We start from the raw sequence: 18,154 nt of genomic DNA, 5'->3' as shown, positions 1-18,154 counted from the left end.
CACCTGCTTGGGAGAACCCTCTCAATAGGCAGAGAGGGAGGGAGGTGGATTAATGTGCACAGGCATTTACATTTACAGATGCTTTCCAGGTGCTTTACATTTCATGTGATCCTTACAGTATCCTGCAAAGAAAGCAGCATGGTACCCATTTTACAGTGAAGGAAATTAGATCCTAGAAAAATTAACTGACAGCTCATGTATCTGGAAGTGGTAGACTTGGGATTTCAATCCAGGTCAGTATGACTCCCAAACTTGAACTCTTTCTTCCACACTAACCCAAGAAATGGAGGCCCAGGCAGAGTAAAGATGAAGTCAAGTTTACCCTGCCCTTAAAAGGCTGGGGATGGGCCGGAAATGAGATCTCTTGTGCTCCAAATTCAGTCCATTTTCCACCAGGATTTTCCAAATAAAAGAAAGTTTCCCAGATGCTGAGTCATGAGCAATAATACGAAAGGTGGGAAAACACCTGTGGTGAACGATCCTGAGACAGGTTCACTCTCCTCGAAGCCCTTCATGGCGATGACGCTGACGAGGTACTCTGCTCCGGGCAAGAGCTTCACCAGCCTGGTCCGAGTCTTGGTTCCGTCCACAGTTACCACTGAGGGTGTCCCTGGAACATGGCAAAAGCAAGATCGGGAATGGTGAGCCACACGGAAACATACCATTGCCCCAAGAATGGCATATCCACTTTGGAAATGAATCTATGCCTTCATCCAGTACCATTTTCTTGACTTCCTCTCATTTGCTCCTACCCTCTGGCATAGGAGAAGAGGTCTTACTCTTTGTATAATGCTTTTTTTTTCCATCTGTGCAGACGCCAAAAACCAAGCCAGAAGAGGAAAAAACATGAAATCACACTGTGCTAAAAATGGCAAGTTTCCGTTCAGTAGAGAGTTGGCATGTTGTACACATTTTATTTATTTATTTTTCTCACAAAGAATATGAAAAACTCACTCTGTAATGTATATCTGATACATTTAACCCATTGTCTTAGCTTTGGAATATATAGACTCCCTTACGAGCAGAGATCCTACTCTTTAAGAAAAGAAGATGGTCATAGTCAAGTTCATACTCTTATATTTATTAAAAAGGCCAAAATGTATACTTAGAATTTCAGGGCTGGTGAGGAGCTTGTATACCAGCTGGCCAAACTCCCACTGGGCTGCTACATCATTCCTTTGAAGAGGTATCAACCATCCTTTCTGTATACACGTCCACTTGCCAGAATGTCTTTAGGCAGATTTGACTGTGCATCCCCCCAGCCCCTCCCACCAAGCATGGTCTTTGGTGTGGCCCCTTCTGTGCTGGACTATAACTCTCAGCTCTACTAAATCACAACTCCCCATCTCTTTGATTTGGAAATCAAAGGGTAAAACCTCACATATATCCAGGTCAAGATTAACTTTTCAGGTAAGTGTGCTCAGAGAGAAAAAGGCTGGTGTCCTTGGTCTCTGCCATTGTGAGAAAACAACATGGGGGTCCATTTCTTTTTAAAATTTTGTAATGTTTGTTTCTGAGACACACACACACACACACACACACACACACACACACACACACACACACAGAATCCAAAGCAGGCTCCAGGCTCTGAGCATCAGCACAGAGCCCGACATGGGGGTTGAACGAACCGTAAGATCATGGCCTGAGCAGAAGTTGGACACTTAACCAACTGAGCCACCCAGGTGCCCAGGGTTCATTTCTCACAGAAGTTGAGAATTTCAAGGCTGGAGAGGGTCTTCATAAAATGACCCTTCACAAGGTAATTCTCCTAAGCATCTTAGAGCACTTTACAAATCAAACCTAAGGAGATGGTCTCAAATGGAAGGAAGTAATTTCCTTTGGTCATATTTGGGGAGGATGGAAATTATCAGGGTTTCTCCACTATCCTACTCAGACCCTCCAGGCCGCTCCTCCCATCTTTTCGAGTGCCCTACCTCCTCCAACAGGCACATAGGTGATCCGGAAGCTCTCCACCTGGGCAGAGGGCACCATCCAGCTGACAGTGGCCGAGTTTTCAGTGATGTCTGAGAAACTGATTTCCTTCGGGGAGCCCATAGCTGTCAAGGAAAAAGCACAGGAGAAACCCAGAAACAGTCAACAATCTTGCTCATCAGTGATTCTTCCTGGATTCCTTATCCAGGAAAACACAGCCCCTAGAGTTTGTGGCTGAGCCAAGCCTTTAGGATGGAGAATGGGGTGGTCTGGGGTCAAATGGTGACTTGATAGAAATGATTGTCCTCTCATTCAGGTATGTGGGCGTAGGGCTGTAAAGCAGTCGCTAGGTTTCATTTCAGTAGAATGTTAACACCACAGCTGGCACCTAAGGAAGTGAGGGTGGCTGGTTTCACAGCTTGGAAAATGCCATCCTCTTATTTTACAGTTTTGGCATTTTTCCTCCCAAATCTTTGCTTTGTAGCTCCTTTTATTAAAAGATCCTAAGCCTTGCAATGGTATGGTTCTTTGCGATTGATTGGAATTAACCCTCATTTAAAAACCTTTAAGGAGAAGGTGTAGTCGTGGCCATTTTACAGAGGAGTAAACTGAGGCATGGTTTTCCAATGCACATTGTTGTGGTGTGACCTTTCTGGGTCCCAGGACTGGGCAGCAGAGTGGGCTGGAATCCTGGAAATAATGTTCACATGGAAACTGACCTCGACAAACCCATTCCCAGAACTGGATGGGGGTCCAGAACCAGGAGAGCAGACAAAGCAAATACCTCACACACACTGGGTCTACCTGGGGGGGAAGCTGTGCCTGGGGGACAGTTTCTGCTACATCAGTACCTGCCCCTCCCCCCAAACCCAGTTTCCGTTGGCTTTGCTCTGTGTATTTCTTGGCTGAGCTCTTTGCCCTCTTCAGCTGACCATGTTTAACCAGAGAGGTCAGGAAACAATTTTCAGGCCTCCAGGGAGCTTGTTTTTCATCTCTTCCCTCTCCAACCCACGTTGATCATTAAGTTTTAAAACCCACAGCCCACTGTGGGGAGATGATTTTTTCCTTCTCCATTACTTTTTCTCTCCTCTTTTGGCTTTCTCCCATGACCTGGTAGCACCTCCAAACTCTGAAGGGGTTGACTGGTGTTTTGCCCTCTCCTTGGAAAGCTTTGGAAACCACAGGGGCTCTAGAGCCTGGAAGATCTTGGTTGTCCAAATACCACAGAGGGCCTGGGCAACCTGGGGGCAGGTCCCCTCACTTCTGTGAGCCCTGGCTGCTCCATCTGTCCAGTGGGGAAAATGATGCCCACCTACAAGAATATTTTTAGGATTAGCAGAGCTAATGGACATAAAATCCCCTAACAGAATCTGGCATGAAGTAAGAATTCAGTGAATGTGATTGCTCTCTCTTTCTTTCTCATGTAACTGTTTTCCCCATGGGCTACCCTGGATTTTGAAATAACTCCCAAGAAAGATCCAGATGAGGTTGGCTGAAGACAAACCAACAAACCCCAGTGAGGTGTGTAGACGCAGGCACTGTGGCTCTCCAGCAGCTTGCCTGGGTCCACACCACCTTCCACGCTGACTGCAGACCTCACTGGTGCAAGTCCTAGCACATTTTAAATGTACTTTTGTGGCTACGGCTTTTGTTTCTCTAGATCTCGGGTTTTCTCTTCTACAAAACACAAAATTATCTGCTGTGTTCCAGAAACCATAAGAATTAGCAGCCTCCTAACCGTACCCACCTGAGGGATGTGTCCGATCAGAGTGGCAGAAAAATAGCATGTATTATAACCCGGAAGAACGGCACAGTATTGACAGAATTTCAGGGGGGTGATAGTTTGGGACCACAGGCTTTCCCAGGTGTGGGGGAATATTTATCATTTTAGCATATCTCCTTCTGTCATAAATAGTGCCCAAAAGTCTCCAGGACCGCAGCAGAGGAGATGGTCAACGGGAAGCTGAGGATAAAGCCTCCCACAGCAACTAAATCATACTATTAAAAGGTGGGAAGACCCAAGCAAGGCAATGCCTCTGTCTCTTCCCAAGTGGATGCTTGCTTTTCAATAAAAACTCCATTACAGAAACGTCGGGAATTGTTAAAAACGGATAAGGAGGTTGAAGAGGGCTTTTATCTGCAATTTGTATAAAAAGTTGTCTCCCCAAATAGGGAGCAAATGCCCATTGTTTTAATTACATGGCCCTTGATTATCAGCTTTAAAAATGTATTATTCCTTCAACATATTTGTTTTTGAATACTTCATATGTCCGAGGTCCTATATTAAGCTAAGGGGACAGCTACTGTAGCCAGCATGGTTTAAGAGCAAGGATTCTTGAGTTAGACTAACCTGGGTTTGAATTCTATTATGGCCCTGACTACTAAAAACACCTTACCCCCTGAGGTCTCAGTTTCCCTTCTGTGAAGTGGAACTGACTGTGGCCCTCCCCGCTCTGGCTGGGTCATGGTGATTCAGTGGGATTAAAGTGTGCCCGTTGCCAGGCTGCATGTGGCATGGAGATCATGCTCTATACTTGGTGGTCACTATCTTTATGCTTCATGGAGTCAGAGTCAGAGGCACCAAGCTTACAGAGCCTGGTTCGTATAGGAGGAAAGATTGCCAAGCAAGGGTCTCTGCAGACCTGCTGAGTCAGGCTCCCGGGCTCAATGCCATTGCAACTCTGGTGTGTGGTTTCAAGTGCATCTGAGCTGAAAGTGAGCAGAAGACTCGCAGGGCTGCCTGGCTGGGAAAGGGATGTTAGGGAGGAATGGGGGACACATTCTGGGAGTTGGGAGAAGGGACACTGACTCCCCTCCATTGGCTTCCAGGGAGGAAGGGAGTCCTGGGGACGTGTTTGTCTGGGGGTGGTGATGGGGACAGGCTAAGGAAGCATTTCAGGCTCCTCACTGAGCACTAGAAACTCCAGAGGAGACGGACGAAGCCGTCATACTCTGTTGTTGGAGTTTTAACTATTTTCTGTCTATTCTGGGGACCCTGTATTTGGGAATACAGGTGTTTAACTCCCCTGCAGCAAAAACAGCTTCTGGGAACTCTGGGCTTTTCAAAGAGGGCCATGGCTACAGTGAAGATGTGGCTCAAACCACGGAAAGGAAGCGGAGCCATCGCAGATGCAGGATCACCAGACAAAACTAAAACCTGTGACTTAAGTGTCCACCAGCAGGGGAATGGTTAAGTAAAGGAGGCTCATGGGATTGCCCCTCAGGCTTAATAAGCCAGAAACACACATACACCAGCGTGTGCAAGAGTGTTCCCCCAATACAATTTAAAAAAGAGAGCTTAGATTGATGTCAATTTTGTCTATCTGTATAGACAGGAAAGTAGTAATATTGGCTTTCTACATAGAGTAACTGGGTAGCAGGGACATAGCTGAAGAGAGACTTTGCTAGATCTCCTTTTTTTAATTTTAGAATTTTGAGCTAAGTAGCCCATTAAAAAATAACATTTACCTGAAATCACCCAAACATAAGAATAGCTAATATTGCTACAAAGGGCAAGGCAACAGAATACTCAACATTCATGGTCTTATTTAAACCTCATGGCTGAATCCTGAGTTCAATTCTACTTGCCAGATGAGGGGACCGAGGCTCAGAGAAGAAAGGGATTGCCCGAGATCACACAACTGGTGGAGCAAGGATTAGACTCCAGGGAGTCTGCCCAGCGGTTCCAGGCCACAGCACTCGGGTACCCCTGACAGCCCTCCCTGCCACTGGGCACTTGGTGCTAGAGCACCTTGTGCTCAGGGAGCCGGAGGGGACCCTGCAGCAGCTTTTATGAGGATAAAGAGGAACAGAACATCTCAGAGAAGGGTTTACTACTGTGTAGGGGAGGAAAGAGGAGGAAGGATAGAAAAACATAAGAGAAAATTTCTTTAAAAAATTTTTTTTACTGCTTTATATTTATTTTTGAGACAGAGAGAGACAGTGTGAGCAGGGGAGGGTCAGAGAGAGAGGGAGACACAGAATCTGAAGCAGGGTCTAGGCTCTGAGCTAGCTGTCAGCACAGAGCCCAATGCAGGGCTTGAACCCATGAACTGTGAAATCATGACCTGAGCTGAAGTCCGACACTCAACTGAATGAGCCACCCAAGCACCCCTAGAAGGGAAATTTTCTAAAGCTGATGAGGCTATGGTGAAATTAGATATGTGCTGTCTAATGGAGTCATCTGTCCTTTCCTCTCCAAGTACTGGGGCAGAGGATTTGGGCACACATGTGCACACACACACGCACATGCACATGTGCACAGGCGTGTGCACACACACACACACACACACACACACACACACACACACACTTTGGCTATGAAATACAAAGCCCAAAACAAAAGAAATCAAAGAAAGATTTTCTGAAGCGCTGGGTCTGGCTTTTTTTTTTTTTGCTTTTGTTCTTAATAAAAGACCAAAAAATCCCTTTTGATTATTCATTCTCTTTCTCTTTCTTTTTTTTTTTTTTCCTTTAGCACTGTAGGGCCTCTAGAAAAAAAGATCAGCAAAACAAAATCAGTGATCAGAAGTAAACTTTGAAAGAGAGTGTTTATAAACCAAGGTCAAAATCAGGCCCCGTCTCTGATCTCAAGTTGTTTTATGGGCAGCCACAGTCAGGGAGGAGACAAGGACCCCCATCCCAGGGATAGGGTGTCCAAGTAAATAAGAAACAGGACTTTTCCTCTGACTGAACTGCTGTCTGCATTTCGGCATTTCCTCCACGCCTACAAATACTGATTATGGTTTCTGTAGGTGGTGTCTCCTAGTTAAATAGGTCCTGAAACTTGACAATAAAATACCCATCTCTGGACAAAGAGGAGGTTTTGGCTAATGTTGTGCTCAATGCCTGTCAGAGGCGGCATGTATGTACATTCGTTGGTTAGCTGTCATCCAGCCTGTTTATATTTATTTAGTAGTAACTAAAATAAGTTGGCATTTGGGCTCTACGCCAAACCTGGCCTTGTGACATTAGGCAAATCATATTGGCTTTCTGGGCCACAGATTTTTCATGTACAAACGGAAGAGGCTGGGCTATACCATTCCTCTGGTCCCTTTTACCCCTTCTTGTACTTTTGTGATGCTCCTGATTCCTCTTTGAAGCAGTCTGTCTCTAGGGAGTGCTATGTCTCTCTTTCTCCCTCAATTTCAGGAAGGAATTCACCGCACCTCTTCTTATAGGTCTTTCTCTCTAAAGAGTCCATTATCAATCGACTTCCTTTTTTTTCCCTTGAAACAACTCACATGGAAAAGCGTTTGCATTTGCCCCTCTAGTGCAGTTTAGAGTTGTTATGAGTATCACATCAAATCAGTGAGCTTCGTGAAGAGCAGCCTGTTGACCTTGTCAGCTCCCTCCTTTGATCCTTCCTGATCAGGGTACTGATTATGCACACACAGCATCTGATAAATATTCATTTTTGTAGGTGGAGGTACCACTTCTCCATTATCCCCTGCATGCTCTAAGGTCAAACATTTGACCAAAGGACAAGGAATTATACTTCTGCGTAAAATAATGATAGGATAATAGTCTTAAAGAAGGGTCCTTGGAATTAAAAACTGCAATAATTGGGGCACCTGGGTGGCTCAGTCGGTTAAGCCTCCGGCTTCAGCCTAGGTCAGATCTCACGTTCGTGGGTTCGAGCCCCGCATCGGGCTCTGTGCTGACAGCTAGCTCAGAGCCTGGAGCCTGCTTCAGATTCTGTGTCTCCTTCTCTCTCTGCCCCTCCCCCTCTCATGCTCTGTCTCTCTCTGTATCAAAAATAAATAAAACATTAAAAAATTTAAAAAATAAAAAAATAAAAATTGCAATAATTATGATGATGTATTAATGAAAACAATGAAAATCCAAATAGCTTTAGTTTACTGTGCTTTTGTGATGTGCCAGATCCTCTGCTATGGGTTTTCCATGAATTATTTCACATAATCCTCACAACCCCATTCAATAAATGGCATCACACTCTTTTTGAATTAAGGCTTAGTCAAACTGTCCACCGTCACACTGTCTATAATTCAAAAAGCTTGGCTACATTCAAAGATCTTGTAATTTCCCAGCCCTGTGAAAGAAGATCCCCAAAGCATGACTTTTTTCATTATCTCCTGGTTGTGTACGGTACCTGTTGTTGCCATAGCATTGACTGGTTGGGACCGCCTTCCACTGCTTATTCCATAGAGTTCAATTTTGTACTCAGTGGCCTCTCTGAGGCCAGTTATGTCCCTGGTTCGTTCGGGGGCAAGTAGGGTTATTTCCAGTGGCTCAGACTGCTTTTTGGTATCTTTGATTTTGAGAACAAAACTGTCGAAGACCCCGTCATCAGCTGTCCATGACAGACGGAAACCGTCTGGGGTGGCATCTGAAACCAGAAGGTTGTCAACTTCTGGCTCGGCTTCTAGATAGGAGAAAATGGTGGGAGGAGGAGAGAGAACATCATTTACCAGCCCGTGCAATCTTCTTTTCCAGTGGGGGTATCAATATTCAGTGGCCCTGGCTCTCAGAGATAGAAGTGTCCTGAGATACCAAAAATAAAATTATTCAACACAAACAAAGTAGATCTAGGAGAAGGGAAAGATGAAGTTCACACATTCAATACAAGCCAAGTGCATGCTTGCATATGTGAGTTTTGTCTAACAGCAATTCTATAAATCCACATCTGGACTCAGTTTTGGCCCCTCCCATGTGTTATTAAACAAGTTCAAAGCCAATAACTTGTTTACATTTGCTCTCTGTCTTCCAATGGCTGAGTGCCCATCCTCTGTGAGACCTTTTTCTTTTCTTTTTGAAAAGACAAATAAACCAGTATTAACGATCTGTAGTGTTGCCCATGATGATACTGCTGATTATAGTTCCCTTGATCCTGAGCAAAATGGCTTTTAAAATGTTATAAATGTTATGGTCACTTTGCTTTTTTCTTGGAACTGTGATACTAAAGAATGATCCTACTCTTGAATTTTTTGCTTGCTTTTTTAACCATCAGATAAATGTTCAGAGGGTAGAACTGAGGCTTGAAACCTCTTGTGCTCCATACTTTGGACCCAAGGTATTATCTTAGATTGCCTTAACCAGACAAAACTCAATGTCAAGGTAAATTTAGAGCTGCATTTCCCAAAGTGTACTCAGAGCAAACTATTCGCTTTTGTTCCTCTTCCTTAAAAGGCACCCAATGTCAAATACTGCCTGGGTAAGTCCCTCTTGGAGAGACACATGCACATCGAGATATTCTGTAAAGCCTTGTTGTCAAGGATCGTGTTAAACTATGTTAGGTTCAGTGGTTCTGAAACTTTTTTGAACACGGAACTTCTTCACCAAGTAGGACTTTTGAATATTCTAGGGAACTAGTAAAATCGAGAAAGACTTTGGGAAACACAGATTTTTGACTGTTAATGTTGTTAATACTATATGTCTCTAGAAATTATTTTTTGTCTTGAGAAAATTATGGATCTAGTCTGTGTTGAGGAATCTCTATGACATTAGTGTTTACCAGTATAATAGGTCTGCAGTTGGGTTTTCAATAACAAGCCCACCTGATAAGCTTATCAGATCACAGTTGACATTTTTGAGATGGCAAATGTTATAAATAAGTTTCCGAAATATACTCATTGGTATATTTCTTTTGAGAAGGCTGAAACATAACTGAGGAGCAGTCAGGATGTACACAGAAGAGGGTGATGTGGAATAAGCACACAAGAACTATGGACAAGACATGGTCTAAAAGGACTTGGTCTGCCAAGTGGCAAACATTTTGACCTTCTCATTTCCAGAGAGAGAGACGAGGAGTGTTCGGTAAAGATATAAGACAAGGGAGAGTGTGATGGGGGAAACACAAAAGAACAGGCCACATCTATGGATTCAGCAGAGAAAATGGACAAGGATGTTAAGACCATGGTGATGTGGTAGATGGATTACATGGAAAGGAACCAAGGAGAGGAGAAAATGGTTCACTTGAATCCAAATACCTGTAACAATCTCAGCCCTCAAGGGCTTGGTTTGGTGCCCTTGGGTGAAGCCAGAGACCATAACCTCATAACCAATTCCAGTTATGAGGCCTCTAAGCTCCAACTTCCTCTGGGTTCCTGAAAGTGTGAATTCCTGGGGGTCCAGCAGCTTCCCAGAATCCACCACCGCTACTAGGAAGCTGTCAAAGGCATTCTCCGATGCCATCCAGGAAACTGTGAACCCGTAGGGATTAATGTCGGAAATGGTTAGGTTTTCCAGAAGGGGCAGGGCCTCTGAAAGAAGGGAGGAGTGAAAATAACTCAGGTTAGCAGCACTGACCCTGCAGGGAGAGCACAAGTCTCCACCGATACTGAGAGATACCCAATCAAACACTGTGTTAAATTCTGAGAAAACAAATATTTAGTAAGAGCTCATTGGCTGCCAGATGACATTATCTTGTGTAAATCTCTCAACAGGCCTATGAGATAGATATTATTCCCATTATACAGGCAAAAAAGCACGAGTTTCAAAGACGTTGATTGGCCTGGCCAAAGTCACAGAGCTAATATGTGATAGATCAAGGTTTTTATCAGGGTCTAACTCCAAAGGCCATAAATTTTCCCCTATATAATTGGATATCTTGTGTTGGGTTTGGACCTCTTTCTCTATTTCCCACTGTCCTCTGGTCTTGAAGGAAATCAGCTCTTATGTTTTCTCCCCAATATACTGATATACTTCCTTTTAGGTATACTTCATGTTTCCATTTCACTTCTAGTTCACATTTTGAATCAAGTTAATGAGGCCCATTAGTGACATACTTCTTCATAAGCCAAAATAGGGGGAGGGGGTAAGATTTATTTCATGTGGCAGAATTAACAAATTAGGGTTATGGTCCAGTAAGGAATACTAGGATTCACTAATTTTTTTGCAGTTTGCTTTCCTGGATAAAGTAGGAGATAAGGACATGTCTAGATTTTTAATAAGTTCTGTTGTCATCTGTTCATTCATTCACCAAACATCTGTGTCCCAGGCACTGTTATTTCTTAGGCACCAAGGCACCTTTTTACACACTGGGATTCCAAAAACAGTGAGGTTATATCAGCTGAGTTTCTAAGTACTAAGTTCTAAGTCCCAATCGACAAGGCTTCATGTCTATTCTCCCATTTAATCCTCACAATGACACTGAAATAGCTACTGCTACCTGCCCCTTCTCCCCCATGACGTCTAAGGAAACAGAGGTCAGTGATTTATATACAGGATTCCAAATCAACTGGGTGGTTAAACTGGGCTCCCACTCAAGCCATCTAATTCCAAGCTTAATGCTCTTTCCACACCCTAAGCCAATGTCTAATTAGTCAACCCCTCAGGGCCTGAAAGTCCAGAGGCATAAGTAGGATTGGTGGAGAAGGTCCAGGGCTTCCCCCTTTAACAAAACAAAACACTGTCATAGTGAATGTATTTATTATCGGAGGGGGCATGGGGCTGGGAACTCCATGACCAAGGCTGCTTCAGCTACACCTTGTTTACAACCTTCTTTTCCATTGTTTCTAAATGGAAACTTTCAAAGAGATAATTGACCTTACACTAATGCCCAGAGTCTAATTGACAGGATGTAAAGAAAAATGTTTTACAAAAAAGTCATTGGTGACTGAATGAACAAGTGAATGAATGCTCTCAACCCCAAAGCAGAGATTTAAATTTTGTTGTGGCTTGGACTTCCTGTACTGATTTAACATACTTGGTGGTTGTTTTGAGACTATTTTTTTCCAGGTAAGGATCTCCCGAAAATCATAACTGTTGAAGGCAAAGATGAAATCATTTATACTGCACAAACAGGCTTCTTTGTCTGCAGGACAATGTTCTGTTGCTGAGTTTATTTAGGTAAGTGGTGCTTATTTGGATAGCTAGCCTCTGTGCACCTCCGCACCATCAAAGCAGTGGATTTCCATAAAAAGGAGGATATTCAGGCTAATTAGCCAATCAAAGGCTTGTTATTTTTAGTCATTCATGCTCAGTTTTTTTTTCTTTTTTAAAACATGCTTCTTTTAAAACTCAGTGTCTTTTCACTTTAAGGATTAGCTGAGACAATGCTGTAACCAGATCTCGGATTCCCAAGACCAGCCCTCCCAGACTGCCTTACCTCTCTCAGTTCTGCGGGAGGTCCTGCGGGGAGGCTACAAGCCAGGGCCTGATGAGGTCTGTGGCTGGCCATTCCTTCCTCCTGTGCCTCAGAAGGCAAGAGAATGGGAGCCCCCACCACTCCCTCCCATGCCTCACTAAGAAATGACCCTGTTTTGCATTTGAAGACTGGTCTGAATGACTGAATTCACAGTAGGCTACAGGACAGAAAATATAACCACTTTGTGATCTCACATTAAAACACATCCAGTGTTTTCTTTAAAATAATAAGAAAGTCATGATTTCATAACAAAGGCTGCTAAGTTTCTATCTAGACTTGTTGCTTATTTTTAAGAATGCTACCTCCTTCCTACTGCTAGGAAACAGCAGAAAGAGCCCAGCATCTGTAAGATGCCTACTGAATGCCAAGCTGTTAAACTTAATCATATCCATTTAATTCCTGAGACAAATACTGACAGAAATGACGGTGAGGAGCCCTTCTTTACATATAAGGCAATTGGAATTCAGAGAAGTTAAGAACTAGCCAAGATTATGCAGATAAGAGGATGTGGGGGAAGTTCAGAAACCCTCAGGCTCCTACGTCATAATGGCTGCTTTCATGCAGCCTTTGCCAATGATTTGGGATAATCTCAGGAAAGAAAATGGAAAGCCATGTCTTTATGTAATTCTTCAGTAATTCTGAGGTTGGACGTCAAATTCAACAAATGGGTAAGCTTCAATTAAGTTTGGATTTATCTGCTACTCTAGGTCAAACCTTCAGTAATTTTTTGTGGATGCGGACTTAAGACAGTGTTTTGTTTTTAAAGAAAAAGATAAATTATTATATTTCTGGGGCAAGTGGTTTATAAACTGCTTTACCTAACATAATTTATGGTCAAAATTCCTGCTCTAGGCTGTTGGTAACTTAGAACTCACTCTTTTGCCAGAATTGCTAAAATATGGATCAGCCTATAAAGCTAGACAGGGAAATCCTTGGAAGCTTTATGCAACTATTGAGTACATGATCTCTATGTCCCATGTAAAGCTGCAAAATATCCCTCTTTGAAATGGGATCTGCTCTCTCCTAACGTAGACGCTTAAACATGGAATGAATATTCTACCGGGGGTTGACCTTCACTTTATAATGCCTATCACCTTTCCTCTCCGCTGTTCCCCATCTCAAAATTCTAAATGGACAAGTGAGAACCTTTGAATAAGTACCTGTCACGACAAAGGCAGTGAGGGGTCTGGTGGGGTTCCCAGCCCAGGTGGTCCCTGCCACACTAACGTCATAGCCAGTGTTGTCCACCAAGCCTGTGATGTGAGCATACTGTGTGTCTCCTGAGACCGTGAATTGCTGGGGCTCATACAGCGAGTCAGAATCGCTAACATTGACAACAATCTTTGCAAACGGCCCAGCTCGAGTGGTCCAGGACACGTTGAAGCTGTCAGGAGTAATATTGCTAAGGATTAGCATGCCCAACTGTGGCTCTGGCTCTGAAGGGAGAGGAACATGGGCAAAAGAGAAAGGAGAGACATTATTAGAGGAAGCAGTTGATTTTTCCAGAATATAGACATAGGACATAAAAGTGCCAATCCCTCCAAATATTTGCAGAAAAGTAGTATATTAGGCTGTGGCTATACCTGCATTGACTAATTCTAGAGACTATACTTTCTCTGCAAGTGTGGATGTGCATTCTTTATACATCTAGACACGACCACTTGCTGGCCACATGAAGAAAAGTGAACAAGGCATTAGAACGGTAGACAGAAGCAACAGAAAATATTTAGGATGCATTTCTAGGGTGTGCCGTGGGGCACTAGCTCTGTAAGATGTTCAAAGAAAAGTAGCTTTATAGTGAAGGACGTATGGGTATTCCATCTCACCCTAGAGATTCACAAAGCATACGAATGTTTTATAACCTCTGAAATGCTGGTTCTGTAAAATAAAACAAAACAACTACTTAATTTTGTGCAGCCCAGAATTTCATAAACTTATTGATCAATGGATACCCTTTCAAGGGGTATTCTTTGAACATCTCAAGGAGCTTGTGGTCCACAGAGCACATCTTAGGAAATGCTACTTTGAAGTTTCCTTATTTAGTTTTCTTTTGATCTATTTGGATTGTACAAATTAAAGGCTAATATCCATACAAGAGAAATTCTCCATAATGTTCAGAAATCCAAAAGTTTCCCTATATACCATAATAAAATCTGCATCTTACCCTAAATACTGTAAAGGTAAAAGTGGCTTTCATTAAAAAATTCTTGGTGTATGCAAAAGTTAAGGGAAAATTTAAAGTTAGGTGTTACATTTTCTGACTAGAAAATTCACTTACCGAATCATTCAGAATGATAAGTGCTTCCCCTGGAGGTTAATATTCTCTAATCCCTGAAGGACTAGGGTATCAGTTATCAAGGCAACTCATTTTGTAATTTAAGGGGCCTGTACTTCCGGGGTCCACTGGGATGTATACGATTTGGCCTCCTCAAAACACATTTATCAGGTAACTCTAACTTCAATGTAAGTTCAACTCAAACTTTATTTTATAAAGAGGTAACAGTCCTGGAGGGTTGAGGTACCAGGGTCAGCACTGAAGGTTGGGAAGAAGCATGCTATTCCTTCCAAGGACGCGGGAGCGGTTTTGCTGAAGCTCCAGTATTAGGAAGAAAGAAAAGGCTCATCTGAATAAACTTTAACTGGACAGTTGCACAGCATAATTTGATGCCATAAAGTCTCTAAGGGCAAAAAGAATCTGCTCCCAAAGCAGAAGATAGCCATAAGTAATGGCATGGGATTTCCAACTTAGCAGTTAGTGTGAGAAGATAATGACGCTATAATTTTTAGCCATAACATTGGCATAAATTATTTCAACCACACTAAATGTGGAACCTTCCAAATGGGCCTCTGTTTGCTCTTTCCCTGTGTTTTGCTGTGACAGCAATCTCTCAGATTAAGAATGCGTGTCAGGATCCTTTTCATGCCACAAGACAGAGACTGACAGGGTGAACACATTCACCATGCAGACAGAGTAAGACCTAGCTTCTCACGGCCAGCTTGACCTCCAGCTGTCTCCCTATGGGTGCAGCCAAGCTCAGGAGTGAGGTGCAAGGAAACCCTCCAAGAGAGAGTGAGAGAAAAGGTAAAACCAGTGTTCCATGCCAGCTGAGATTTCTTCCTCTCACCACTTGTAATGCTTTGAAATAATTCTCAGACATGCCATCTGCTTCCAGGAAACACAGATATTTTCAAAAATGTAATGCTCTGAATGTTCACCACATGCACCAGGACTTGGGCAAGATGACAGATGAAAAAAGACTGACATTCTGTGACAGGTGTCAGCAGATGACAAAGCATGCTTGGTGGGGTAAATGTCAAAAGAGAACAGTCTGTTTGTAGGGAATGCAAGCAAATAAACGTGTCAAGAACAAGATGAGACCACTGGGTCCTCTGGCTCTGGAAGCGTGTTAGGGTCTTTTCTTTGCATGCTACTGGGGGAGAGAAAGAGGACGTAGATCATTCTGACCAGGGAACCCGAGCTGGCATGCATACACCTCTTTGAAGATGTCATAGGCAAACTCTGATTAGACCACAGGCAGATGATAATGGGTGGAGCTGGAAATGATTATTCAAGATCAGATGAGAAGGATGAGGTAGAAATTCAACCAACGCAAGTCAGGTTAACTCTATACAAACCAACAGAGCAACTCCAGATGTGAGCACACATTTAGGAAAAAGAGGTTGACTTTGGGTGATTGTTTTTGTTTTTAAGTTTTAAAGCTCTGATTTGGGTGGCCCTATCAACTTTGAGAAAGATCTGGAGGAACCAGTAGGATGAAAAATGCGTAGTGAGAGATTTTGGGGGAATGCTCCCCAGAGGAAGTTCAATGGAGGGTGAAGAAGTCATCATGGGAAATACCTGTGGATGCCTGGATCATCAGAGTCTGAGCGCGGTGCCCACCAATCAGCCCATGAAGGTGGGCAGTATAATTAGAAGAAGCTTTGAGGTTGGTGATTACAGAGCTGTGAGACGCTGCAGGTACAGAAAGCACCACCGTCTCCTCCTGGCCGTGGTCAGAATTCCTAACTTCGATAAGAAAGCTATCAAAGGTAGCCTCATGGGCTTTCCAAGAGAGGGCCACACTGGCCCAGGTCACATTTGAGATAGTGAGGTGGCTAAGGAGAGGTTCGGCCACTAAAGCAAGCAGAAAAAAAATATGACAGTGTGTCAATTAAAAATGCTGTTGCAATAAAGACAAAACCCAAAACACGTAAGACTAAATCCATAAAGTTTTAGACTTCACTGTTTGGTCAAGGAACTCGTCCTTTGTTGAAACCCAGTTTGAGCCATGAGAAACAAGTATATGGAGCTGAATAATTTTCTCCATTAGGTTTTTGTGTACTTTAATATGGTGAAGATGACAGCTGGACCACCCTGCTAACAATATATAGTCTCATACAGACTGAGGTCAGACCCTCCCTCAGCCATGGGTGACTGAAGTGTTAGATGATTTTGATGCTACAGTGTCAGCCTTTTTCTTGGATTCACTATCCAAAATGTGCTAACAATGTTATTTTGAATGGCTAAGCTTCTCCTTTCAAATTCAGATAGAGAATTCTCTTTTGCTGCATGCCAGAGAGGACCTCACATAGGATGTATACCACAGACACCACACATTTAAGTGAGAGCGACTTATACTCTGGCTGACCAAGTCCTTGTATAAACATGACTACTTCTGTTTTTGCAATCAACCATTCACTTTTCTGGTGGCAAGATAGCCTGTTCAGGTCTTTTCTCCCAGAGGTTGGATTGGACTTGGAATGGTCTGGACGGCACAACTTTCTTGTGTACCCATCTGATTAGTAATCTGCTCCTTTTTTAAAAATCTCTTTCCAAGTTGTAAAAAAATAACAGCACCAACACAATTTCATTAAATCAATGGGATATTGAGGTATTAGGAGGCCAAAGATACTAGGGTAACACAAAGCATAATTTTTAAGACCTCTCTGATGCAGACATCTTTCCAAATCAAGGACAACTCTTGCTTTTTAGGTATGGAAGGGCAGAATTATTTTCTCCAGATTCCATATGGCAATCGAGACCAAACTACATTTTATGCTGCAAACATCCTGGTCAGTAACAGATCAGGCAAAGGGCTTAATGGAAATCCACCATTTGGGCTGCTGCTGGAAGAGAGTTAGGTTAAGTAGTGCTCCCACCTAGCATTGTGGAGCAGTTAATGCCCTGTGGCTTCACCCTGCAAAGAAGGAATGAAGGAGCAGCTTCATCCTGCAAAGAAGACTCTGGAGAGAGGGTGTCAGACATGGGAGAAGGCAGATGTACCTGTGGTGGCCGTGGCACTGATGGTTTTAGTCCGGAGGCTGGGAGCAAGTCCCGAGAGGTAGACAATAAAATGATTATTAGGGTGTAGCCCTGAGATGTGGGCAGTTCGTTCAGCACCAGAGATATTATATTCCATCGTCTCCAAAAACCTATTGGAATCAACAATTTCAATGGTAAAGGTCTCGAAGGCCCCATCGGTGGCTATCCAAGAGAGATTGAAGCTCTCGGGAGTTATGTCAGAAACAGTTAGGTTTCCAATTTCAGGTTCTGCGGCTGAAAAAGGAGGGGTAGAAGAGAAGAAAAAAATAAATGAATTTGGGTTGATTATTTGGCATGTGTTTTAAGATGGGCTGGTAAGAGAACCGTGGCTGGGTAGAAAGACCTGTTAGTTTAGGGTTAGGGGAAAACAAAGCAGTGTTACCAGTCAGTGCCAGTGAGACAGAAAATGGGGATTTGTTAAAAGAAGAAAAGAGGAAGGTCTGGCAATGGGATTTCCCTGCTCCGGAGCAGCCATACAGGATCAGGCTGGCTGAGATCCTGCGTGTGAGAAGACATCTGAATGATGTCAGCAGAAACCTTGGTGCCTGAGCTCAGATGCTTCCGGGAGCCCCACCATAGGGATGCTGGCCATCGGTCAAGAGATATGAGTGCTGGCAGCCTCTAGTCTCTGGAATTGCACTCAGGAGACCACAGTTACTTGGCTCCCTCCTGCAGGCAACCTTTGCTTTGAGGGAGCTCCCAGCTATTTAAATAAAGGCTAAATAATTCTGATGCCATTCCCTCCCCAAGGTGGTACCCTGAGGCTTCTGATTTTGTGACTTAAAGAG

The 18,154-nt window shown here is 43.4% G+C and overlaps 1 protein-coding gene across 1 annotated transcript in view; it reads right to left on the bottom strand.

The window, feature by feature from the left end:
• Positions 1-18,154, bottom strand: part of TNC (tenascin C) — a 91,760-nt gene that overhangs the window by 18,003 nt on the left and 55,603 nt on the right. Inside the window, exons 15-19 of the mRNA XM_029920877.1 lie at positions 17,328-17,600; positions 9,885-10,157; positions 8,048-8,320; positions 1,938-2,060; positions 467-610 (exon numbers count right to left, since the gene is read on the bottom strand). Coding sequence (XP_029776737.1) covers positions 467-610; positions 1,938-2,060; positions 8,048-8,320; positions 9,885-10,157; positions 17,328-17,600 — 1,086 coding nt within the window. The remainder of the gene's footprint in view (positions 1-466; positions 611-1,937; positions 2,061-8,047; positions 8,321-9,884; positions 10,158-17,327; positions 17,601-18,154) is intronic.

This window comes from Suricata suricatta, chromosome 13 (genome assembly GCF_006229205.1).
Source record: "Suricata suricatta isolate VVHF042 chromosome 13, meerkat_22Aug2017_6uvM2_HiC, whole genome shotgun sequence".
In the NCBI taxonomy this organism is placed as follows: Eukaryota; Metazoa; Chordata; class Mammalia; order Carnivora; family Herpestidae; genus Suricata; species Suricata suricatta.
Note: the sequence above shows the minus strand (reverse complement) of the source record. Positions and strands in the feature narration are given on the sequence as shown.